At 36.1% G+C, this 27,058-nt stretch overlaps 1 protein-coding gene across 1 annotated transcript in view; it reads left to right on the top strand.

Moving 5' to 3' along the window:
• The window catches only part of ipo11 (importin 11), a 269,401-nt gene that overhangs the window by 62,831 nt on the left and 179,512 nt on the right, over positions 1-27,058 (top strand). The window contains exons 10-15 of the mRNA XM_088911299.1: positions 486-678; positions 3,062-3,214; positions 6,935-6,978; positions 9,160-9,250; positions 13,266-13,313; positions 15,942-16,047. Coding sequence (XP_088767425.1) covers positions 486-678; positions 3,062-3,214; positions 6,935-6,978; positions 9,160-9,250; positions 13,266-13,313; positions 15,942-16,047 — 635 coding nt within the window. The remainder of the gene's footprint in view (positions 1-485; positions 679-3,061; positions 3,215-6,934; positions 6,979-9,159; positions 9,251-13,265; positions 13,314-15,941; positions 16,048-27,058) is intronic.

Below are 27,058 nucleotides of genomic sequence, written 5' to 3'. Positions count from 1 at the left end.
TTTTGCCTTTTACATTAGGATATTCCTTTATGTCTGGAAATGTAACTGGTTGCTCTACGCTGGACTGAATCTAAAGCAGCAGCATCTTTATTGTAGTATAGTGACCATATTTGTAAAAAATATTCTAAATGTGATCTTATCTGTATAATTTTAAAATAACATCCCTTTATTTAAATTCTATGCCTTTGACTATATATTCTGTGCTATATATTGTTGAAGCTTCTTCATTGTCTAGAAGCTGTAAATGTGTTAAAGTCTTTTTCTTCGATAACTTCATGTTTGACATTTCACATTTTTATTTAGAGTTTTGGTAGTGTTAAAGATATTTAAGTATTTCACAGTTCCAGCAGGTTTATCGTTGTCTGGCTGAGAAGGCCCTTTTTAAATTAGAAATTAACTGAATGATAAGAGTAAAATATAAGATTGTGACTTTGTGCTGTTTACTGCATGGTTCCTTTGCTTATACCTGTTTTTGTCCGTTTCAGCTTTTAGACTTTTTGGAATATCACCCGTACCCTTTCATTCCCCTCATCCAGCGCTCTCTGGAGTTTGCCGTCAGCTACGTGTTCACAGAGGTTGGCGAGGGAATAACTTTTGAAAGGTTTATTGTCCAGTGCATGAACCTCATTAAAACGATCGTCAAAAATGATGCCTACAAGCCGGCCAAGAACATAGAAGGTACAGAGGTTCACTCAGCTAGGCGTGACCGTGCATTTCTCTTGTCTCCTTCTAACCTTTTACAGTTTTGGACTTTTCCTTCTGGCTTCAGGTCGAGTGTTCAAGCAGCATCTTCATTCAATAGGCAGTTCCGGAAAGCATGGAATTATATTTCTTGGCCACAATTTTGACACGGCAAATGATTGTTAGGACATCATTGATTCTTTGTGCATGTGTGTGCCAAATTCACACATGGTTTAAGGCAGTGGTTCCCAACCTTTTTTGTCTTATGTTCCCCGACAGCCCTTTCAATATGGCTCAAGTACCCCCTCATCCACACCAAATGCAGTATGATGCTAAATTAGTTCATTTAAACTGATATTAACCTGGGTACTATTAAACATTATTGACAATATTATTAAACTGAATATTATGATGATGATTCACTTTCAACCAAAAGACCAGTTATTGATACTGGATGAGGCAGTATTGCAGGAGTGATTATTGATTATTGTGGTAAATCGGCAACTCTAGACATCAACATCTCATCGTTTTAATCTGTTTCTACTTTTATTTTGTTCCTAATCACAATTATGTTGACTGAGAGTGAAACAGTATTTGTCATATTTTTAAAATGTCAAGTATTAATTTCTATTTTGTGAATTACATTTAATCCACAATCTTCCCACATACCCCCTGGTAACTGCTCACGCACCCCCTGGGGTACGTGTACCCCTGGTTGGAAATCACTGGTTTAAGGGATGCTGAGGGTGGTTCCTGGGGTGCTATCTGTGTGGAGTTTGTATGTTCTCCCTGGTTTTGTCAGGGTTTCCTCTTGATACTCCAGTTTCTTCCCAAAGACATACTGGTAAGTTAATTGGCTTCTGGAATAAGACGGCCCTGCTGTCCGTGTCCATGTCCGTGTCTGTGTGTGCCCTGCGATGGACTGGTGTCTCATCCAGAGTACATCTGCCTTGCGCCCATTGGTTGCTGTGATAGGCTCTGGCTCCCACTGCGAGCCTGTGCTGGATACAACAGTTAGAAAATGGATTGATGGATGGATAGATGGGTGTTACATGAGCTAAGGATTTCAAAATACAGTAGACTCACGTTTTACATGTTAGTTAGGTTCCAAGGTGACTTGGTTGTATTTTAACATGTTTAGGCTTTGATTTGCAAGTACGGGTTGGACTGAAACTGAAGATTGGGATCACAGGATGCTAATTCTCTCAAGTCAATTAAAAACGTGCTTACATGCAAATGAGTTTGGTGGACTCACTGATCACTTTTTTAGTGCTGTACTGAAAATGGTAATCCTAATTCTATGATTGAAAAAGCATATGGAGTTAAAGCAGATTTTATTTACAACTGTCCATACATTTTTCAGATTTTTACTTAGGCTTTACAGTTAAGCAATACATCATACTGTTTGCATTGTGTCAATGTGTTTTGTTACCGTTTTTTCATTGTATTGTAGTTTAATATAAGCATTAGGGTTAGTCATATATCGTTATTGGTTATTGTACAATATCCCAGAGTTATGCGAGACTGTTTCACAGAATGTCTGAAGCTTATGGATGCGATATCTGACCTGCCGTTCCAAAACCAGGCTCTTGTAAATCAATTGTCAGTGCGGAGTTGTTGTTCCTTACTGAAAATTCATAAAAGCTTTGAATGAGCTGTAACCTATATATTTATACATGTATGAATAGGTATATGGTATATTTAAATGCTGTGTATCTATAAAGGAGAGGGTTTTCTTTGATATTTATAATCTTGTGTATATTTATAATCTTAAAAAGCAGGTTAGAAATACTAACTTTATATCAATATTTCTGTTTTCTAGATGATAGAGGCTTCAAAGATAGTGCTTTATGTGGTGTAACTGTAGTGTGTATCTGTAAAATTGAATAATCCACTTCTCTGGAATCATTGTGATTTATGCGACACAGGAAGGAGCATTAAGATGTATGAAGAAGACCACTCCACAGAGATGGTAGTAAAGGAAATATGAACTGCAGTTAGAGTGGAGATAGGTTAGCACTGCAAGCTTAGGGGACATGACCCAAGCTGTCAGAGAGAGTGTTTTATTAATGCGAAGAACTGCGGTAGCTGGAAGGATAGATGTCCATTTTCTCTTCATGTTAGAAGCATGAATGATACAAATGTATTTAGATAGTTATATATCTTTACTTCATCTTTTTATTTTGTCTGGTCTTTAAGCATTTGTTTCTACTATTGTTTACATCAGCAATCTTAAGAAAATTAAGTATGTGCAACATTACTACATTAATACTGCCACAAAGGATATTGAAGCCTAGAAAAAAGCTTAATAGAGGTATTGAGAAAAAAATACTACTAGTTTCTAATCTGTGTCTATATTGTATAACATTTATTCTTTCAGATAGCAAACCAGAAACCCTTGAAGCCTACAAGATAAAAACGGCATTCTTCACCTATCCCACCTTGACAGAAATAGGCAGAAGACTGGTTTCTCATTTTTTCTTGCTAACAGAAGAAGAACTCACAATGTGGGAAGAAGACCCTGAAAGTTTTGGTAAATAGCTTGAAATGACTTTATTTTGGTTCAGTAGGCAGCAGCGGGTTATTTTTCTCTTTCATACTGAATCCATTATCTCTTGGATGTATGTCTTTAAATATCTCATATCTCTTTAAAATATGTAAACAATTTTATGACAGGCATTCTAAGCGAACAGAAAGAGGAAGTACGTTTAATATGTTTGTGTGGTTTGCTGAAGAAAATGAGAACTTTCATGTTGTGCCAGATTTCTTGTTGAAAGATGGGAATTTCAAAATGTCTGACAGTGAAATGAACCTTTGCTGGTGGTGTAATGCTAAAAGGAAAAACCCAGGGCCTGTTAAATTAAGATTCAGCAGCATGAGCACACCAGAGAGACAGTGCAGACAAGTTTTTCCAGGCATAACCTGCTTCTCTAGCCCAGAAAATGTTTTAAAGATATTTGGCTTTTTCCACAGGGAGTTAATGTGTCAACTTTACACCTCATTGCACATCAAGGCCCCGAACATCTGTGAAAGACAAATAACTGGTGTCTGTCATTCCACCAGGGCTCCTGTTCACTGTTGGGCATCTAAGCAGATGGACAAGTGCAAACTGTCGGTTGTATCACTCTGGGCTTCATTTGTCTTTTTCTGTGATATTTTTAATTTATCCACCTTTAAAGTTACCTCCTGCTCCATTTTGTAGAATGACGACAGAAGAGACATTTCCATGGCCGGCATCTTCATGTGTTCTGAGCTGGCAGTTTAAATAATTACGTTGTTTTTGTTAATGTTATCTGTACATATTCACAGATCAGATTCTGATTTAAAAACATTTACTTGTCTGAAAGTAGAGGGATAATAGAAAATGATGTAAATGTCCCATTTGTGCACATGGGAATGAACAGTTACATAGTAACTATGCTGTGCAGTAAATCAGTGTAGACCATGTCTCAAAAAACAAAAACACCACGTACGGTACAGCAGTTTTCAATTTTTGTTCGGCCGCACACCCCGTTCGATTGACTAAATCTGTGCACCCCCATCACTTTCCTTTTGTATTACAATTGCACTAATAAACTACACCTGCATTTGGGAATTAAGGGTAGCAAAGTCAGATTTAATAGAATCCAGTTTCACCCTTAAATTGGTCTCAGTATCCAACCTTTGGCAATACTTTGTCTTAATTGCTGTGAGTGCAGAGAAACAAGCCAGTGAGTGAAATACTTTGTATCCATTTACTTTCTTGCAAAATGGAGGTCAGAAGACAATTTCTTAATGACACAGGTACTAAGTTCAACATTCAGCGATGTTGAATATCAGCAAGTACTCATGAATCAAAGGCTACTGTCTCGAGCAAACCTGCTGTTTTCCCCCAGGCTCTTTATTTGGTATCTCTGTGGAGCTGTGTCTGTGCTCTAGGAGCAGACTCTTATATTTTGTGTGGAGAGACGGTTTGGTGCAATTGTTTTTAATTTGTCAGCCATTATAGATTTTTTTCACACACCCCCTAGAACTCAGCTTGCACAGCCCTGCGGTAAGCACACCATATTTTGAAAACCACGGCTGTCACTAATTCCATGGTTAGTTCTTTTTTAATTTGATTACTTGATTTTTTTGCTGGCAGACATTGAAAATACAGCACTGAACTTTAAGCGCAGACATCTCTTGGATGTTTCTTGGGCATCGGATACATAATTGTACGTGTCAATTGCAGAACTAACTATTCTCATTAACACATCTCAAAACGTAAAATGCTAAGAGCGTTACATGTATTTATGAGCTTTACTGACAGATTTAATCCACCAGGAGGAGAGAGAGAATGCTGTGGGTCTTGTATGAGTTGTAGAACGGGGTGCTGAAAATGTAACTTATGCAGCTGTTAAGAAAAGTTACAAATTAGAGAGAAGCATATACATGTGGTGGGAGATGTTGGCACACACTGGATTTTCTGGATCACTGTTTTCTTTCCACATTGGGTAGAATTCAATTTTTGTATTGCTTTTTTCATAAATGCTCGCTGTCATATGCTTAACATCTAAGGTTATTATTTTCCCATTCTAAAGTTTAAGGTTCCCTTAATTATTCATGTTTTGAATAATGTTAGCCGGAAGCATGCGGGTCTTTGTAGACTCAATCATCTCTAAAAGAAGTTCAAAAAAGAATCACTATCCTCTTCTACATTAATGAGCATTTGGAGTCTGTTGTGGAGTGATTTCAGACCTGCTTTTAGCCATCTTCATCTATAACTCAAAATATATACAGAACTGAACTTGGTTTATCCTATTTTCTGAACTATTCTGTATTCTGTAATTTGTTATTAGCAAAATAATACTACTATGAAGAAGAATAGTAATCTCCTTTTGATTATTTCTATCTGTTACGATTGTGGTATCAGTTAAATGTATCTGGTTTTACAAACTGCTTTAGCAACAGTCGGATGATACAGTAATTCATTGAGTTTATCAGACATGATATTTCAATGCAACATTAACACAATGAAGTGCCTGTTTACACTCCTGTTGCACTATAGATATTGACAAGGGTGTGAAGGGTAAAATAATGTCCATAAATATCTACAGAATTGTTTATCTGCTAATTATATACTTTGTGGTAATGGAAAGAATGATTATTTTAACTACATCCTGTAATGATTGTTTAATTCCTGCAATATGATTACAAACTATTAGTGTCTTGGGGCTGATGGATTTAATTACAAGTTAAAAGAACAGGTTTTGAATAACATATACCCCGCATTTGACATTATGGCCTCTTTGTAGGTTTGCTACGTTTTAAGTCTATCAGGTTAAAGCTGTGAACAAAAATTGCAAAATGTTAATTATGTATTATAACAGTCTTTATCTGAAGGTATTTGAAAAGTGATTTGACTGCTAATCCCATACAATGAGACTCAATAAGCAGATCCCATGGGGAGAGATAATCACTTAAGGAACAGCATTATAATTAGTCATGAATTAGTGGAGCTGAATGCTTGTTCAGTGAAAAAAACATAGGTAATCCAGTCCATGGCTTTTATTGGATTGTGTACTTTTTAGAGGACAAGGTATCCCTGCCAGCAACTGTGGTAACTGGACCAGGTACTGTAGCTGTAAAATGCTTCATAGAATCCCACAGCCATAGGTGCCCTTGAGTGATTATTGACATTTACAGGCACTTTAACTTTATTTTTTATAAATGTATATTTAGGGTAATGTGTTTAACATTCATAAGTTCAGGATTTTCCATACTGATTTATTTTTAACTCATTTAATGAGGTTATGTAGTTCTGATTTGCATTGAACCCATTTTGCGCGGAGGAAACGTGTTCAGAAAACCACTTGTTTACTTTTAAAACTTTCAACAATATCCCATCCTGACCAATTGTGAGCAAATATTAACTTGTGTCAGAATGGAATTTATCAAATAAATCAGCTCCTTAACGTATTTGAATCTATGTTTTAACAATATGTTATATTTTCAGCTGCAAGTCTTTTTGGATTTGTTTGTATGAACTTGACCACAAATTCACTTGGTGACTCCTTCTGCAAGACTTCAACTTGATCGAATAGCACACTACTCAGAACAGCAAAGGAAAGAATGAAAATAATAGACACATTGATCATTCTAATAATTCTAATTTGTAGGTGTGACCTGTTTTATTTAAATATTTTTCAAACCTTTTGCTTTACCGTTGCGGATCTTTCAGCCTGTTTTTGAATGGGGATTTGTAACTTGTAGAATTGTGTCCTCTTTGCAGCCGTGGAAGAAACAGGAGGGGACTCTTGGAAGTACAGCCTTCGGGTACGTTCTAGCAGATACCAGCTTCTAATCTCTGTGTGATCATGAAAGCCGTGCTATTTTATGTTGCTCATGGTCATTTTGCAATGTGTTATTTTACATTATTTTTAATCTTTTTTTTATCTTTTTAATTTTGTGGTTAAGTGAGGAAGGCATGATAAGCTGACTGTGATAATTGAAAATAAATGTTAAACAGTAGCAAAATGTGTTTTATTAAAAGACGCACAGGCCCTGTTGCCCTAAATAGACATAAAAGGTATTGTTACCCATTTATCTTTTAGTTTTCTAATTAAGAACTGAGGCTTTAAGAAAATGGGGTCTGTTGATATTTTTTTTAGCCTTGTCATGTTTAAAAAGCATTCGTAACATGTTCTCTATTACTTTACTAATATCGCTGTGATGAGCAGCACGCTTACTGAAAAGTGTGAAGAGTGCGAAGAGTATTGACATTACACTGCGACTTGTCAAGAGCAGAGCTGTGATCAATTACGGTTACTCTCACTAAAGTGCAATTAATTCAAGTGACAGTTGCACACCACTGAAAAATCAGGTTAGCACAAATCAGATTTAATAACATACTAGTGTTGATAGGTGTAACTGATTGCAACACTGGTTACCAAGGTACCTTTTCCTTGGATTTCTAAATGTCTTCTGTAAGTGGAGTTTAGATAAAAAAAATATAACAAAATAAGAAAACTGTGAGTTATTCTTTAGCGTTGGTTTCAGAATACATGAAATTGTAAAAGCATACAACAACGCTTGAGCAGCACTAAATTAAAGGGAGGGCCCAGACTTTTCTGGAAGCCTGCTCAGGATTATACATAGCAGTACCAGTAGGTGCAACACCAAGGGAATCTTATCTTTATCTTGCTACTGTATCTGCCTTATTAGCAGAACAGGGGTGAGGGAAGCCAGCCCCTGCTTCACTTGGTGTATGTATGTCAATTCCTGTTTAATATTGCAACCTTGATGCAATAATATAAGCAAAATGATGTTAAGGTAACAGCCTTATTTGGACTTCCACTTGCTCAAATTTTATTTCTTGGCAAAATTGTGAAGTATGTATTAAAGGACAGAAAAAACACCACAAAACGTATTTGCCATCCTGCCATCCACCTGGATAGAATGTGCCGTTTAGTTTTTTTTCACATGTAAAAGTGTTCTTATGAATATAAGTAATTTAAACCTGAGTAGGAATGGCCGTTAAAGAAATTAAGTAAAAAAACCTCTTAAATTGACCATTTTAGAGTTATGTTCTTTATTTTTTACTAATTAAAGATAAAGTATTTAACAGCAAAGAAGATTTTGTTGCACATTTAGCGCCCTTGCAATATAAAATTGAGGTCACGTTTTGGAAAGGTTGAGATACAGGTCAAGTGGTTCCATCCTGAAGGTAATGACTCTCAGGTGTTAGAGATGTGGGAAGGAAAGTGAGTCAGAGAAAGGAGTGGTGAAGAAGACCTGAATACCATAAGCAAGAATGAGTTAGGAGATGCCATGGAAAGAGAAGCAAGAGGAGAGACATGCTGCAGTAGATCCAAGGACCATCCATTTGGGACACCTGTGGAGAGAGTGTGAGGAACAGAGATACACTACACCAGCAAACATGGAAGACGTAGTTAGGGAGGCAGGAAAAGACCTGAGCAAAAGAGGTGAATGCAGCTGTCGTGTGTTTCAAAGGCACCTGATAGGTTAGAGCTGCTTAGGACAGAGGTAAGTTAGGCAGCACAAGTTTCCATACGGCTTACAGGATAGAAGGGAAGTCAAGAGAAGGCTTCCCGCGAAACTAGATGATTTGGTATTCTTTGGAACCAGAAAGAAAATGACCAGATAACAGAAGACTGTAAAGGACAAGGAATAAAAGGAATTAGAGCAGGAAACAATAGTCTGGAAAAGATGAGAAGGAAGAGTATAGTTTTATGGGTTTATTGTCCAGGAGCAGAAAGCAGAAGTCAGAAGTGGAAGATGTAGTCTTCTATGTTGAAGCTCTCTTTGAATAACATGCTGCAAGGTCACTCTAAAGTTACTTCAGGAAGCAGCTTTCTGAAAAACAGCTTCAAAAACTACAAAATAATAAACTCTTGGAAGACATCTTCATATATTCAATTTTCATATGTCTCTGTCTCTGGAATATCTTTTATCTATTATTATTTACATTCAAACTTTTCTGTTGTTTTTTCTCAGCCATGCACAGAAGTTTTGTTTTTGGATATATTCCATAATTACAGTCAAACACTGACTCCAGTACTTCTTGAGATGGTTCAGAATTTGCAAGGTAAGTATTTTTTTTATTTAATACTATGCAGTTTAATACTATGTGTTGATGTGGATGGGTTATTTGTTTTTAAGGGAACAAAAGGTAGATTATTGAGTAGGCCTTTACCCTGTTGTTTTGAGAAAATAGAAGCACTAAAATGTTAGTGTTCTACATATGCAGTGCCTTGCAAAAGTGTAAAGATGTAAATAGATAATTAATATGAAACACCATCCCTACCATCAATCATGGTGGTGCCAGTATTGTATTATAGTTCTGTTGGCAGGGAGCAAAGTACTGGAAGGTCCTCCTTCAAACCAAAATGGGACAAAAGGTCACCTTTCAGCAGGACAGTGACTCAAAGCACAAGACCAGAGCTACAGTAAGGTGGAGTGTCTTGAGAAAGTGAATGTCCTTCAGTTGAACATTCAGAATCTCAACGTATTAAAAATCTGTGGAAATATTTTAAAGGTGCTGTACATAAGTCCTCAAGCAACTTGAGAGAGTTTGAACAAATCTGCCAAGAAGAATGGGCAAACAGTGCATCAATGTTGGAAGAGATTTTCCAATAAAAAGCACGCGGTTGTAATTGCTGCCAGATGTGCTTCTACCAAATAGATTTTGTGGCTCTGAATCCTTATGCAGTCAACATAGTTCATTTGTCAACTGTAATTTCTTAATTTTGGAGGTTTTATCTTTTTTCCCCAAATATGACAAGATAGACATTTTATATCTTGACAAAATTGGTGGTCTGTGAGAATTAATTGGTTTTAATTTGATAAACCCATGCATGTAATGTTAGAAAATGCATTAAAAAGTGCTCATTAGTTCCTTTACAGGCAGTTTGAAAAGGTTAAATCTTCAATAAAGAATATCACTTTGCCATTTCAATGTAGTCATAGGAAATATATGTCCATTTAGATAAGTGCTTTAAATAATTAGAAGACATGGTTTATAAATTGTTAAATCGTTGTAGTTTGTCCTGCCAGACCTTGATGGCAGAATCTTGAATTATGTGAGCGCTCCTGGTTACAGTACAGTGTAAAGACCTGAAAGCCTTTTAACAAGGGCTTTCCTTGTTATTCAGCTCAAATCCTGATTCTGCAACAAACGTTGCATCCTGGGAGTTCTGAGTTTGGCACTTCAGCCCTTCATTGTGATCATGAACTTTAAAAAATCCACATTCGGTTGGCAGCAATGAGTATTCATTATTATTTTTTTTAGCTGTGCACATGAAAATTTAATTATTGAATTGAGAATAATGAATACAAGTAGAAAACCATAAGATTATTACAATACAGAATGTTGTGTTATTGGAAAAGGAAGCAAGAGAAATATTTCCACTGTTGCAAAAGAAAGCCACCTATAGCACAAAAATCATTTTGTTTTAGTGAAAGAAATAGTTTGTGTGAAATATGTCTCTAATTAGACATGCATTGAAGAGCCATTGGTCTGATGTGTCTCGGAAATTAGCTAGATTCAGTGAACACATTAAATGCTTTGTCATTCATGACTGGATCATGTAATCGACCTCATTTTCTGAATACAGCCCAATTGCTGGAAAAAAACTGATTGCTTAATGTGCCTATAACCTTTAAAGGGAACATCAGATTAACTTACAGTATAGATACTCATGTGCAATTAGATTTTATATTGTAGAAACCTTGCACTAAGATTAGTGCTTCTATTCAAGATCATGCTTTTGCCATTGGGTTTGGTTTCATTTTCTTGCTTTCACGCTGTTTGATATTGAGTGGGATCTGTACTAGAGTCCTCCTCTTTCAAGCCAAGACCACCTTTTCAAGCAATTCAATTAAACATCTCTTGGGCCTGATGGTATTCTAGTTATTGTTTTTAAGGACACAGGAGATTTTGTTCAAACTGTAGGCTATTAATAAAACTCTTCCAATAGTCTCAGTCAGTCAGTACAGGGTAATACCTAGTGCCTGGAAAATTGCTAATGTAGAGTTCATACATAGAAAAGACAGAAATACTGTACCAAGTAATCATCAACCAAGGGGATTTACTCCTATAATAGATGAGGTTATGGTAAGTGATGTCCTTCAGATTTAACCCCCTGTCAGAGATCTCCCTCCATCCCTCAAGGATAGTAGATCTCTTCTTAAGGCCAGGGTGCTTTCCCTGTATCTTTTTCACCCAGCAAGGGTTATATGTCACGTCCCTCTTTTCATAAGTAGCTTTTATAGGCTTTAATAATGTTTTTGTGCTGTTTTTGAATCCATGGACCTGTTCTCAATCCAAAGACATGCATTTCTTGGAATGCCTTCTGCCTGCATTTCGAGAATATAACTTTTATGGGGACTTTATCAATACCAAACATTATCAAAATACCTCTTCTGGAAATCTAAATACAGCTCCTCATTTGCTATGGTGCTGTATCTATCTATGGTGAAACATTTTTGCTAGAGAACAGTTTGTTACATTCTTCAGGGAATTTACTCAAAAAACTGTCCATTAAAACATGAAACCCTAGAGCTGTCATAGAATGAGACTGTAGTTGTATTAGTGTTTTAAGTGCTAGATTTCCCATTGTTTTTTAATGTCTAATATAAAGATATCAGGAACAAAAACATATTAAAGAAACCTAATGTGGAGCCATCGTAAACAGAAAGCACATATTTTTGACAGGAATTACAGTCAAAAATATTATTGTCTAGCCGAATGAGGAGACTTAATCTTTCATTTTGAAAGAAGTCTTGGCGTTTATCTAAATTAAATCGTTTCTTTTGTCAGGATTAAAGGCATGTTAAGATTGGATTATTTCAGGTGATTAAATGAACGTTTAGGAACAATTGAGGAGTAACTTCAGAGAATTTAATAAGAAAGGACACTTGGCAATTTAGCTTAAGAAAGATAATATCCCACTTTACATTTCTAGAACGTGCATGAGTATCGGTTTGAGTAGTCATTTCTGAAATACATTTGCAGTTGCAACTGAAATCCCAAAAGTAATTAGGAAATGGATTAAATTTCCAGTAGTATTGAGGAATTGGTGAGAATCACACTGACATAGTGTGATGTATAAGTGTAAAACAAAATATTTTAGTTGCATTTGTCAATAATGTATAATGTTGCTGTTGACCCCAGTGTAATTGTTTGTGCATTTACACTCTAGCTTACCTACTTTTGATAAAATATTTCAAAATTCCATGCACTGTCATGTACAGTGCCTTGCAAAAGTATTCACCCCTCTTGAACTTTTTCACATTTTATTGTGTTATAGCGTGGAATCGTGATGTAGCACAAAGTGCTTTATAATGTCAAAGTGGAGAAAAAATCCAGATATTGTATTAAATTTAAAGTAAAAAACAGAAAATAATTGAATGCATGAGTATTCACCCCCTTGCTTTGACACACATAAATTACCTCTGAAGTAACCAACTGTCGTCTGCGAGTCACATAATTACTTGACTGGAGTCCACCTTTGTGCAATTGAGGTGTTTCGCAAGATTTCAGAATAAATACACCTGTGTTTGGGAGCTGACTTAAAACCAAAAAGGTTAATGTCCTGGAGTGGCCCAGTCAAAGCCCAGACCTCAATCCAAATAAGCATCTGTGGAATGACTTGCAGTAAAAATTGCTGTTCACAAACGGCCCCCATCCAACTTGATGGAGCTGAAGCAATTTTGCCAAGAAGACTGGGCAAACATTCCAGTGTCAAGATGTGCAATGCTGAAAGAGATTTATCCAAAGAGACTCACAGCTGTAATTGCTGCCAAAGATGGTCCTACCAAGTATTAACTCTGACTGGGGTGAATACTTATGCATTCAATTATTTTCTGTTTTTTATTTTTAATTAACTTAGTAAAATGTCTGGATTTTTTTTTCCACTTTGACATTATAGAGTACTTTGTGTTGCTGAGTGGAAAACATTCACAGTTATATTCATAATGTTTCCATGCTGTAACACAATAAAATGTCCAAGGGGAGTGAATACTTTTGAAAGGCACTGTATGTTTACATTGTAGTGTTTTGTAACACGTTTTAAAATATTGTAATGTACCTTTTACTGCAGGCCCAACAAATGTGGAAGATTCTGTTCGCCTGCTGATCAAGGATGCTGGTATGATTTTCTATATTTGCCTTTCTTTATTATGGACATAGGGAATTTAGACTAAATTTCATCCCTAAAATGAAATTTAACTGTAAATTACCTACATACATATTAATGTTAAACTCACAAAAACAACTTGTTTCCCCCCCCAGTTTATCTGCAATTACACTTAGTGCAATAAAAACATTGTTTTTTAAATAGGAAAAAATATTTTGGAGAAAACCCACCTGTCCTGGAGGAAAAAATACAACTCACCATTCTGTAAAAATATACTTACTGGTATTTCCATAATGAGTTTGGTCAATAAAATAAAATTTCTTAGTAAAACTTGGGAACCAGATGAGAAATGCAGCTCGTGGCAGGTGGGAAATAATTTATTTCAAGAGTGTGTGTAGTGTTAGATGCACGTTTCAACCTACTGGCTCATGTCTGTTGGGGCATCATTAAAAGCTTTTATATACCTTACTGGTCCAGCAATATTGAGAAGAAATGTGAAGGAAATTCCTCATGCTTGTTAAAATGTCCATATATTATTTCTGTGATATAAAAACCTACTTGCCATCACAGTTTCTTATTTAAATAAGAATATTATATTAATAAAATTCAGCAAAACAAACCAATTGAACAGTATTTCATGTTATATTGAGTGAGTCTGTAAAATTTCAGCTGTGTCTTATGAAGCTAATTTACAGCAGAGAGAACTTAAAATTGTCAGTCTCCACTCTAATCCTTAACTTGAGCTATTTCCTTGAGGTGAAGTGCAGAGGAGATCTTTTAAAGTGATTTTAGTACATGATTATTGTCCATAACTCATTCACTGTCAGGTAAAAACCTCCACCTCAAGATCAGGGGATCAGTTTTACAAACCGCTTCTGGATGGAAGCTTGCTAAAAGCAGTTCCATAGTGTTGAAGAAAAAGAAATGAGCATGGAAAGTGTTTCATGTTTCAACCCTTTGAACAGCTGAGCTGATGTACATGAATGCTCCATTCTAACTTGAAACAGCATTTGTGAAAAGGATAAAAAGAAATGTAACTAAGGGTTGGTGCAGTTTAAGATGAGACTTTTACAGTTGCATCCCTCACTGGGACTTCAAAGTTTTCTGAAGTTACCCACAGAAAGTCTCCCACTATTTGGCCTGTTGCTCTTAGCTTAACTCTTGTTTGGCACTTGGAGGTGTGTAAGGTGGTGGTCCAGATGTGCTCTTACTGCCAGCTCTGCACCAGAGATGGAAAATGTCTTGTGAAAGAAGAGCCAGGTCAGACCCTATAGCCTAGAAAACTCTTGTTCAGGCCCCAAGTTCCATGACTGTTTGGCTGTGACAAATGTGCAGGATGAGGTTAACCCAGGACTGTGGGTTAATAAGATATAATCTATTGGGGGGTGCATGTCTTACCTCACAGCATCAGTTTATGTTTCTGGTAAATTGCCTGTGATATTTCATCAGATTTCAACAGGCTTTATCATGAAGAAGGTGCACGTTCCCAGGACACCGTGATCACATAACAGTCACAACCACTACAGTCAGTGTTAGTAACTTGTTGATGTTGACTCCTTTTTGAAAAATGCTGAAAATTAGATGTCTATCAAGCATCCTCAGTAAACCCTGTTCTAATAACAATTAGAAGTGGAGAAGTTCACATAATCCAAAGAGTATACAGGCTCCTAGCAAATGCAATTGAAGTCCCAGTTGTTCATGCTCAGACAAATTAATTTAGCTTAAGCAATACATTTCGCAAGTGAAATAAATGCAAAAAGTATAACCAAGTCAGTAATATTCTTAGTGATTCTGACTATAACATGCAAAGACGAACAGCTACAAACATTAATCTGTCAGAACAATACACAGCTGAGAACATGTCATGTCAAGGAATCTTCAGCTTTTTCTGCTGTTGGAATACCTACTCGTTTGACAAAGGCTATCATTACAAATATGATGGGCTACATCAGTGATGTGGGCACCTGTTGGTTTGGGCATTAATTCACTGAGAAATAACATTTAAAAAAATAGAAGGGGGAATCTAAATAAAATACATCCAATGAGATAAATAGGGAATATATTGAAAAAGTGTAAAAGAATCAAGTAAGTAAATGCTTATACCTTAAAGACAGAAGTGTTAGAATAAAAAAAAACACATACTGCATTAGCATGCACATATGATGGAATCAAAGAAACATGGCTAACAGGGATCTTAAAGATGGAGGAGTAGCACTATATGTCAACAAGAGAATTCAGGCTCAGGAATCTAAATTAGATCAGTGTTTTCTCAAATTATATGCCATGGCTCAGTGGTGTGTCTTCCAATATGAATGACTGTTAATGGAGTTTTGGTAGACACTGTGGGGATGCAATGAAAAGTCAAACAGGTTTTTAGGTTATGTTAAAATTGTACAGTGAACTAGCTTAAGTTCAATTGAGTCACTGCCCTTTTATTAGTCCCTGGAGATATGGGCTAAGGGACCATCTGAAATCAGTTTGTGAGAGACATTTAACTGTTTATCTGCTCTGTTAACTGTATTAGCCACTAAGGGCCTATATAAGCTTATTGATTATGTGTTTAAATATAGAGCTTTGGTATTTGAGAAATAGACAAAGACCATGAGTGTGATTTTGTTTTTTCCCTTTTTTCCCTTCAAGTTTACAATGCAGTGGGACTCGCAGCTTATGAATTGTTCGACAATGTGGACTTTGATCAGTGGTTCAAGAACCAGTTACTGGCTGAGCTACAAGTTAATCACCATAGGTAAAGTATCAACAGTTCCTTCCTTAATGCATCGATACACACCAATCAATTTAAGGACAGCCTATTGTGTATAGAGGAGTGTGTGCTGGGAACTATATCAGTTTTTTTTCTTCACTTTGATACAATAATTTCTAATGTCTTTGTATCTTTGAGAAAGCAGTGATCTCCCTTTTTACTTATGCCATATGTATTAATGAACAAGTCATATTAACAGGGATGTTGTATCTGGTCGTTTGACATGTGTGTTGCTTTTGTCATGAATGCGCTAGATTCTGCGAGTGGCTGATTTTATAGTTTTGTGAACTTTTGTGAACAAAGTGCCTGGCAGTCCATTTTCAGGTTTTTCAGCTGCTTATGTTTGGCAAATGACAATGTTTTGATTCAGTACGATGGCTATTTTTCCAATCATTGTGAAAGGGATACAGTTAAACGAATATGATCATATTCAGGATCAAAATCATTCATATTCAGCTCATACACCTGCGTGAGATTCCAAAAAACATTCTGCAGAACACCATGTTGCTCTCCGAGTCCTCCTTGCCATGGAAAAAACAAGTGACATTTCCTCCCACTCAAGAACAGACCACTATTGTCTCACTCTTATAGATGAAAGGACCTGCATTATTTCTGATATCAAAGGGATGCATTTGTATGCAGGTGTTCTGGTTTTAAAAAAGTATATATTTCTTCATCTAAAATTTCCAAGATTACACTTTTAAAATGCGTTCTTATTCTTTGCAAAATAACCTTAGGAAATAATTTTCCTTTTTTTTAATCACCAATTATTTTTCTGTTAACCCATCGATTGTGGAATAGCCAGTTGTATGTTTTAAGCCATGTCACAGCACGTCTACAAACTAAGCAACTTCCATTTTCCTTCATTTTAAGGGGGGAAAAAAAGTTTTTTTTTGTGTGAAGTTTTCCCAATTCATTAATTTCAGTAAAATGGGAAACAATTTAATGATTCTTGACTTCTGTATCCCAGCAGAAATTCTACAGTTTTCAATGCAAATTGGATTCATATCCACCAGCAAATCATACAGTACTTTTAGCTTTAAAAGTGTGGTGGAGCAGACAGTGATGGTAAAATAAATGCTGCATATTGGTGGTGGAGGGGAGTCCCCATTACCTGTAAAGCGCTTTGAGTGGAGTGTCCAGTAAAGTAAATGAGGAAGGGGAAGAAGGTGTTGGTGAATTTAAAATGAGACAAACTGGGCTGAATGATCTTTCAGTATGTACAGCCTGGGTATACGTTTCATGTCTTGGCTTCTCTGCCTTCATGTTCACCAGTTCAAGGTCCTTGCCATTTTCAGTATAAGTGATAACCAGTTGGAACATTACACATCTGCTTTATGCAATAGGTTTTTAACATTTGCGAGGGTTGCGAGAGAACCATCTCCACTCTATTGTTACATAATGTATGATTACCCCCCCCCACCCCCGCATAGGATGATTAAATTGCTGATGTATTGGCATTAAGTTAATTAAATTAACATTGATCAACTAAAACAAACAACAGTAATCCAAAACCTTATAGTAATCAACTTAAATTAACACCGTGAATCTCTCCTCTCCGTTCAGCGGAAACTTTGCAATTTCTCTCGGCACCTTTACAGCTATTACCCTGACTACCATGCTCCATTGTGAAGGGCAATAAATATGTTTGTGAGCCAGTAAAGTCGGCACAGGCTGTCATTCCTGCAACTTTGTTGCAATCCAGAAATAAGACCATGTTCAGATGCAGATGCTGGGTAGTGGGTACGTAGGCAGGGGGCAGAGAGAGGCTCTCTCAATAGCTGGATTCGTTTTACATTCCTAATCTGTTGTTCAGCAGATAAGATCACTTTATTAGCCATATACAATTTCTTGCATTAGGAATTTGTCTATTTGCATGCCCCAGCTTGCTCTCCATGCGACACACAGACAGGGAGAGAAGCTTGGGGTCAGAGCGCAGGGTCAACCATTTATACGGTGCCCCTGGAGTAGTTGGGGTTAAGGGCCTTGCTTAGGAGCCCAACAGAGTAGGATTCCTCTGCCGGCTGCGGGATTTGAACCGGCAACCTTCCAACCACAGGTGCAGATCCTTAACCACAGTGGGAAGATTGAAAGTTGTTCTGCTTTTCTTCCATACAAGACCCTGTTGGCCAAACCGAATTGCATATAAATGAATTTGCGAATGTTAAATTCGCAGATGTTGAGACAATACTGTATTACAAAACCAGAATGGAAGAAATGCACAGCATTGCATGGAAACAAGCTGTCATCTTGAAAAGTAAAACCATGTTACTGTTGATGAAGAATTATATCTCTGTACTTTCATGGTGGGCATGCACGGGCACAAACTGATAGCTCCAAAAAAAAGGTTCTTTCTAGCTTCTGGTTGTAGAACCCATCTTTTATGCATTCTGTTGTTTTTGTACAGGAAAATATTAATTTTAATAAAATCGTTGTCAAAAACAGTTGATGAAAATATGGCAAATGGAGCTAGAGGAGCAAACATTTCTTTTTTTTATGGTATATCTGGAAACAGCTGGAGATCTCAAATGCATTCATTTCAAGTTTGAGATATGATGAAATGGTCCAAATTACAGGAATTCTCAAATTCATCTTTTGGTAACAATGCATTGTGAACATCAATCTGTAGAGTGTGTTGCAGAATGAAGTGGTCCTACTAAAGTCCCTGTAGCGATCTTTAGGAGCTTTACCTGAAATGATAGGTAAAGGGTGTGCTGCTATGCAAATTTAGGTGTTGAGGCATTTTTCTTTACTCTATTATAAACTAAACACTCCAATTAAACATCAGTAGAATAAGCAATAAAACTGCACTTAGCCCTGTACCTGTAGTTGTGACTTAGTGTTTCTACTTTTGCATCAAATATCACCCCAGAACTCACCTCTTTTATGTGCCTGTAATAAGTTTGAAGAAAAAAGATTTTTTTTTCCTGTGTTTTGTGGTGGTAAATCTTTTAATTAAAATCTCATTTTCATTAGCCAACTTTGAAATACTTATGTTAATGAAGCATGGTATTCAGTCATTTTAGAAGTAATATATCTTGCAAATGCTGTAAAATAGTATGTAAAATTAAGATTGATTCTGAACTGATTGTCGTCTTTGTGGTTTATCTTTTGCACTCTGTTAAAGCAATTACGTGAGTTTTATTTTAGCATTTTTAGGTCATCTTCTCTGAAGCACAGCAAAAGTAATATTCATGACCATAATTCACTAGCTGACTTCCTCCTGGTTTCAGTGGCTTATTTCATGTTCGAAGTTAAAAGACAGGGAATAAATATCACATTGCATTCGGCTCACATATTTTTAAATTATCAACGTGTGTAATGAGTATGAGAATTTCATTAGCTGTAATAAGAAATTAAACTTTCCTCCAGGTGCGTCTTAGGAGATCTTGCCCATCCATTATCTTACACAATTGTAACCTTGTGCAAGAAAAGTGAATTATTTTTTCTGTTTTCTGAAATACACCATCTGTTTTCTGAAAAGTAAAAGCACTCTGGAGAAATCAGTCATATTGTAAGCCTCAAAACTAAATCTGTGAAAAGTATGGTTTTTGCTGTTTGCGGTAGTGAACATAGAATAAATGGTACATAATTTTGTGGAAATTTGTGGATATTAAATTTGATTTCAGAGCAAAGGGAAAGGTCTGGCTGTCATTCTGAAAGATTTCGTGACAGTCTTAATTATCTTCAGGCAGTCTGAATTTATTCCGTCATTGCTTGTAATACAGTGAATGAACTCCTGTCTGTTGGGATAGTTCTAGACATTATTAAAATATTAGACACAACAGAACTGGTTCTAAGGATAGAGTAGTTGAGCATTTTTAGGTTAAACTCCCAATGTGTTAGAATAATTTTTTTGGTTAAGCTTAATAAAAAGTTTGCTATCCTAGGTCTTGAAGGATATAAATCGTTTCTGAAGTAACAATTTTAACATCATATTGTAAAAAAAATATGATTTTAAGTTAATTTAGAATTGTACAGCCTGTAATACTATAAAAGCTGGTTTTAAAATGTCTTCCTTTGGTGTCTGAAATACTCTTGGAGCTGTGTTTTCACCAGTATAAAAATCAGTCAGAGTAATATTGAACCAAACAAAGGTAAATCAACTGGTACACAGTCCTTGTGCTATTATTCACATGAGTCATTAAAAGTAGCATGATTATGTTTGAATGATCTCTAATGTATCCACTGTAGGTGCTCAGATTTGTTGCTATCCCAACAAATGTTTTCTTAGCTAAAATGTTTTTTTTTCATATTTGCAAACAGAATCCAGAAGTGTACATGGTGAAGAATTTGATGATGTTGCTTCCAGAAATACTTAATAGTACAGCCAATTTTTGTTGGACCTCCATGTGATTACCTATCTTCAAATAATGTGTTCTTATATATTTATGCTAAATTTTAAACAATTACTTTAAGATAGAGTGGAACAAAGTCAATGTCAAGGCTGGTGATGGATTACTATATATATAATGAAAGGCATGCTATATATAATGGAATGGACATGTAAATTAAAATAAAAAAAACAGTGGCAATGATGTCTATAGATTACAAGCTCATTGCCAGACCTGTTAAAATGATACGCAAGGACAACATTCTGAAAGGCATGATTATATAGTTCCCTGACTTGAATAGCATTAACATATAGATGCAGAAGACTTTAAGTTGATTGGCAACAGAGACAAAGTGCCCTGTATGACTCAAGACTTGTAAGGTCCCAGAGCAAGTGTGGCTGTCAGTCTCTCAATAACATGTGATTCATCACAATCTGAATGAGTGTGGAATGCAGATACCTCTTTCAAAGAGAAGTGGTTAACGCACATAAAGATCCATTTAGAATTCTGCAGTTGGATCACCTTAAAGCCAATTTCGACACAATGGCATTAAAGCCATTTTATTGTAAACAAGCATCTGTTTTTAAGCATTGTTACAGAGTTTTCAGTTATGTTATCTTTTTAATTAGATTTTTTAAATTATGTTGTAAATTCAGTTTAATGGGTTTATTTAAATCTCGGTGTGCACTGTGTATAATAAACTATGAAATGCATTCAACATAATTTGTATTTTCCATATTCATGGAATTTATTCTTAACACCCAGTAAGAAACATACAGTAAATTACAATTCTGTAAGATTCATCTGCTTGCCGTTTAGTGATATTTTGGCTCCAATATTAACTATTGAATAAACTGTATAGTTGTCATTTTCTCATTGCTGTTGCAATGTGAAGGTGCTTCTTGTGTGATTTAATTTTCAAACCAGTAAATGTAAGCAGTGAGCGCTAACCATATTTTCTAGGAGTTTAATTATAACTGCCATTCATGAGTTTTGATGTTTTGTTCCTGGCTAACATACTGATATATCCAGGCTACCTAGTGATCTCAGACCTTTATCTCCAAACCATCAGCTTGTCACTGGAATCAGTGTGGTGGTATATACCAGTGTGGTATACTGGTTGCTGTTCCCCCACCAGACATTTGGCAGGGAGACTCCCTGGGGCTGCAGTGTCTGACCCTCTCAGGTCTGGAGGAAAAATGAGGACAACCAGGTTAAAACTGCTGGTTTCCCTGTCGCCACAAAGTGTTATCCCCTCAGTGGACTCTCGAGCTGTGAGCAGAAATGCGTTCATGCCAGAATTCCTCTGATCTCTAAAAGTACAACCTGCACTCCAGTTCCAGTTCTCAACTTGTTTTGGCTCAGCCTCCCAATGTAAATTATTAAGGGATTTAATGTAAATTGTTAAAGGAATCTGCACACCAGTGTATTCGAGTATTTAAAAGTCACCATGTGCTGCAATATTATAGAGATCTCAGCTAAGAACTGGGATAGTTGTAACCTAAATATTAAAAAAGATTGAGTACATTTTTGTGGTGCACATTTTCGGTGTCAATCATTCAATTATAGATGAGTGAATCTACTTGACTTATTTTCTGTTTTTTTTGCTGTTGTCTCACAACGATCACAAGTTACTATTAGGATTCTCCCCACTTCAATACTTTACCATACATAGTTCTTTTCCGACTGGATTGTTTACACTGGGCACCACGTAATGTTTAGCATTGCTGCCTCGCAGTGCTGGGGCTCAATTTCTTGGGTTCTGTCTGTGTGGAGTTTATATGTTCTCCCGTGTTGTTGTGGATATTTGACTGGGTGCTCTGGTTTCCTCCCGCACTCCAAAAACATAATGGTACGTTAACTGGCTTCTGCAAACAAAAATGACTTTGGTGTGAGTGGACATGTTTTTCTGTCTGTGTGTGCCCTGCGATGCCTGTTGCTTGCTGGGTTAGGCTTCGACACCCCCATGTACTGGAGAAAGTGGTTTAGAGAATGGATGTTAGATAATTACACCTTCAGTGGCAGTCCTGATGTTCAGAATTACAAACTCAATTTATTCAGTCTCACTCAGCAGAAAAGAGATGAAGCTCACTTTTTTTTTTACTGAAATACAGTACCTGGAGATAATCCCATCTAATTCTGCTGTGAAATGCATGCCGTTTGAATGACCAGTTCCTGATGAGAGGAATCACGTTTCAGTTCATTACAGTTTTTGAAGCTGTAATATTTGCCAGCAGAAGCAGCACTGAGAAGATTAAAAGAAGAAAACTAGCGAATACAGTGCACTTATCATGCTGACTGTATGATGGAAATTATACTTAAAAATACTTAAGCATGGAAGCATGTTTTGTTTTTTTTTACCAAAAGGCAAAACTGGATACCGGGGTTAAGAGCAATTTAAACCCATATTACCCACTGGAATAGCTAGTGTAACATACTTCACAGCTCCCAGGTCAGAAATAACTGATAAGTGGATATGCTGAAGAATTAAAATCTCAACATTTGTGCACTGGCTGTGTTCAATGACCACTCCACTATTTGAGCCTCACTGTAAACTACTTCTCCACTTTACATATTTTTTCCATTACTGGAATTATCCATTTAATATTTACAAGTTAAATTTGTCAGGCTTGTGTAGTTTGCAAGTTACATTTCTATTACATTTAAAATTGTAATATGTAAAAAGTATCTAAAAGAGAGGTGACGTCACATACTTTTTTAAATTAGGACACAAATAGTCTAAGAAGCAGTAATTCTGGTTGAAAGGGAGCCATCTTAATTGAAAATAGAAAACTTTATATTTATAGAAGTAGAAAATAGAAAAAAAATCTGTTTAAAGTAGTTCAAATTAAGAATAAAGATTAGATTGCATTAAAGAGCTATTCTCATCCACATATTTATTCAGTTTTTACATCTATTAAAATTATATAAAAGTTGTATAAACCTAATTTTATATATACCTTTTTAATGTATGTAAATTCAGTTATTGTGTACACAATTACTTATAATTATGTAATTATTCTAATTGACTTGAAGTTGAAACAATATTGCAGTTTAATGATCCTGATTAATTGATTTTAAGTAGGATGATCATTGTATCCCTTCATTCATGCTATTATGGTTTAATGATTGCAAGACATTATATTATTTCACATTCTATTACTAGTGAGAATCCAATAATCTTTGTTTTTTTTATTATCCCCACTATGTCTACTTCAGGAGAATATTTCAGTGGTGAGGATATTATGAACCATTATGATATTGGTCTTAACTCTCAGTATTTTTATATTTCAATTAACCTTTTAATTGCCTGAGTTTTCTCTTCATTAGGTGCTTTACAAAAATATTCCACTCCTGGAAATAATATCGTACTGTATTTTGCTTAATGGCAAGTATACAGTATATCTTTTCAAATGACTTTTTTTATTCAAATAGGTAATGATTAATCTGAAAATATTATAGCTGAAGATGGCTGAATGTTGAAGGTTGAATTTTATTAATTAAAACTTGCATAAAACGTGATAAGGTGAAATTGATTAAATTTACTTAATTGCTTAAGTGTTATACCCCCCTATGTCGATGCTTGGTAGAAGCACCTGTGTCGACTGTTACTGTTGTCAGTTTCTTTTTAACAAGTCTCTACCTGCTTTGTGTAGTGGAACGGCAAACTTGTGCTAGTTATAATAAATTTGCTGTGGATAGTTGATGGACTATAATCAAGCCTGACCTTATATTTTCTATTGAATTAAAGATTTTGGCCACCCAAGGGTACTCGCATTCTTTTTTTGGGAGCACTTCAGTGTTGTTTTTGGTCTTGTACTTCAAGTCATTGTCCTGTAGAGGTGTGAATTTTTGACCCAGTGTTAGGTTCCCAATTGATTCAAATAGATTTTCCTCTACGATTTTCCCTTTACTTTGCACCATCCTTTTATGCATCAATACTGATGCATTTGTCATTCCCTGCTGAGAAATATCCCCATAACATGATGTTACTACTATTATGCGTGACAAGTGGGGTGGGGTTGACTGGGTGATATGCTGTAAAGAGCTTGCCCCAAACACAATGCTTTGGATTAAGTCCCAAAAGTTACATTTGTCCTCATTTGACCATTAGACTGCCTGCTATATCAGCAGTATACCTCATATGAGATTAATCTTTTTCGATGAAGTCCTTTTGCTTGCTTGGCACCCATACGAGCTAGTTTAATGTAGGGACTGGGATGTCATCAAAGTATGAACAGCAACTCCCATCTCTGAAAGATGTGCAAAGTTGTCTAAGTCATAATTGCGTCCCTAACCAAGTTTCTGCTTGCCTGGCTGTTCAGTTTTAAAAGGGCAGCTTGAGGTAGATAATGTCCTGGAGATATGATGCACTTTCCACTTAATAATGGACTTCTCTGTACTCACAGGGATAAGGAATCTTTTCCTGATCCATGCCTCTCTTACACTTTATCCCTGAGTTGTTTCTAAGGCTGTTTTACCAATTTATAATAATTGACAAATGGTCAATTTGTCATATCACTTTGGTGAAGTATGGCTTGAATATCAATATTTGTGGGAACAAACAGAGACAGGAACATTTACTTAAGTAACGTTAAACTACTTTGATTACACACAGTTAAAAGAACATTAAACCAATAGTGAACTGCATCAGCCACATAAAGTTGCACATTATTCTCTTTATATACTCTTTATAATTTCAAATATTTAACTAAAAGCTCAAAAATACTTACGATCTGTACTGTACCTTACAAGTTGTTGAAATATGTTGTATGCCCAGCTGGATCACGAATTGCATTACCAGATGTGACCCAATATGTGAACTGTTCCTGCTCCAAGTCTGTTAGGCCAACTGTATCCAGACTTGGTTTGTGGTATTCTAGTGCTATCAGGATGAAAAAAAAATAATTCTCATAAAAATTCACATTTATAAGCCCACCAAGGGTCACTTTAAGTTAAGACCCATGAGGTGCTTCAGCTTTACAATGATGGGGTTATTTTCAATACTTTCAGCTTGAACCCTTATGTGGAGTCATTGAATGAGACCGGAAAGTAGGTAGACACTAACAGAGCTGGTAGTGAGAAAGAGTGGAATTGATTACATCTAAGGAATTGGAGTGAAACCTCTAAAGTGGAACAGGTGCCTGGGAATTAATGGGTTGACATTATTTTAAAGTTTACAACCCATAGCTCCACAGGAATACTGTCACAGTTGTACACATTTTGTCATGAAATCTGCAGATCTACCTGGCTGTAAGAATGGAAGTACATAGAGCTATTATGTTCCTCTATGTATATATTTAGATAAACAACAATGTAGTCATTCTTCAGATGAGATGTGTTTCAAGTATGATTATCACCTCACCCCCTTTTTGAATCAAGACGTAAATATCTATCCTTCTTTTATACAATGGTGCTAGTACGTTTTTTCGAATTTCTGCATAAATTTGACCTAAAATGTGATCAGATCTTCATCTAAGTCATAAAAGTAAAGATAACACACAAAAGGATATACCTTTTCATTCATTTATTGATCAAAATGATCCAACATTAAATGTCTTTGTGGGGAAAAATTATGTGAACCTATGTTTTCGGTAACTGATGTGACCCCCTTGAGCAGCAGTGACTTCAACCAAACGTTTATGGTAACTTGATCAGTCCCGCACATCGGCTTGGAGGAATTTTGGCCCATTCCTCCTTATAGAACTGCTACAACTCAGTGATGTTGGTGGGCTTTCCTGCATGAAATCCCCTCTTCAGGTCCTGCCACAACGTTTCCATTGGATTTAGGTCTGGACTTTGACTCGGTCATTCCAAAGGAGTATTATACACCTTGCTCTTGGAGTGATTTTTGTTGAAAGACCACTCCTGGGGAGAGTAACAATGGTGTTGAATTTTCTCCATTTGTACACTATCTGCTTGACAGTGTCAAGGGGTGCTTGATAGTGATTGGCGAAGCCCAAAGTCTTTAGAAATTGTTTTGTAACCTTTTCCAGCCTGATGAGCATCGACAACTCTTTTTCTGAGGTCCTCAGAAATCTCCTTTGATTGAGGCATTGCATGCGTTTACAAACCTGTGTGGTGAATACCAGACTTTCCAGACTTTGGTAGTGAAGACTCAGGTTAATGTTTTTTAAATAGGGCAGTGCCACCCAAACTCACACCTGATTGTCATCCCATTGATTGACATTCCCGACTCTAATTATCCCCTTAACTGAGCTGATAATCCTAGAGGTTCACATACTTTTTCTGACAAAGAGATTTAATGTTGGATCATTTTGATCAATAAATGAAAGAAAAAGTATATCTTTTTGTGTGTTATTTGTTTTATTGGGTTCTCTTTATCTATTTTTATGACTTGGATGAAGATCTGATCACATTTTAGGTCATATTTATGCAGAGATTCAGAAAATTCTAAAGGGTTCACAAACTTTCTAGCACCACTGTAACTGTATTTTCCTTGATTTAGGTTGAGCAATGATTTTTGAAATGTGGCTAACATCAGTGTAAAAAAGATAGTGCTATACCAATTATACACCAGTACATTACTGCAGTCTATCTTTGCAAGGGCTTATTAGTGTCCTTGGCATTAAGCAGACTCTTTTTTTAACTAAAAGCCTTAAGTAAATATCGTTACTGATGCAGAAGCCATTTTAATTAGA

Source organism: Atractosteus spatula, chromosome 3, assembly GCF_055471065.1.
Source record: "Atractosteus spatula isolate fAtrSpa1 chromosome 3, fAtrSpa1.hap1, whole genome shotgun sequence".
Lineage (NCBI taxonomy): Eukaryota > Metazoa > Chordata > Actinopteri > Semionotiformes > Lepisosteidae > Atractosteus > Atractosteus spatula.
This window is presented reverse-complemented; position numbering and strand designations above follow the sequence as displayed.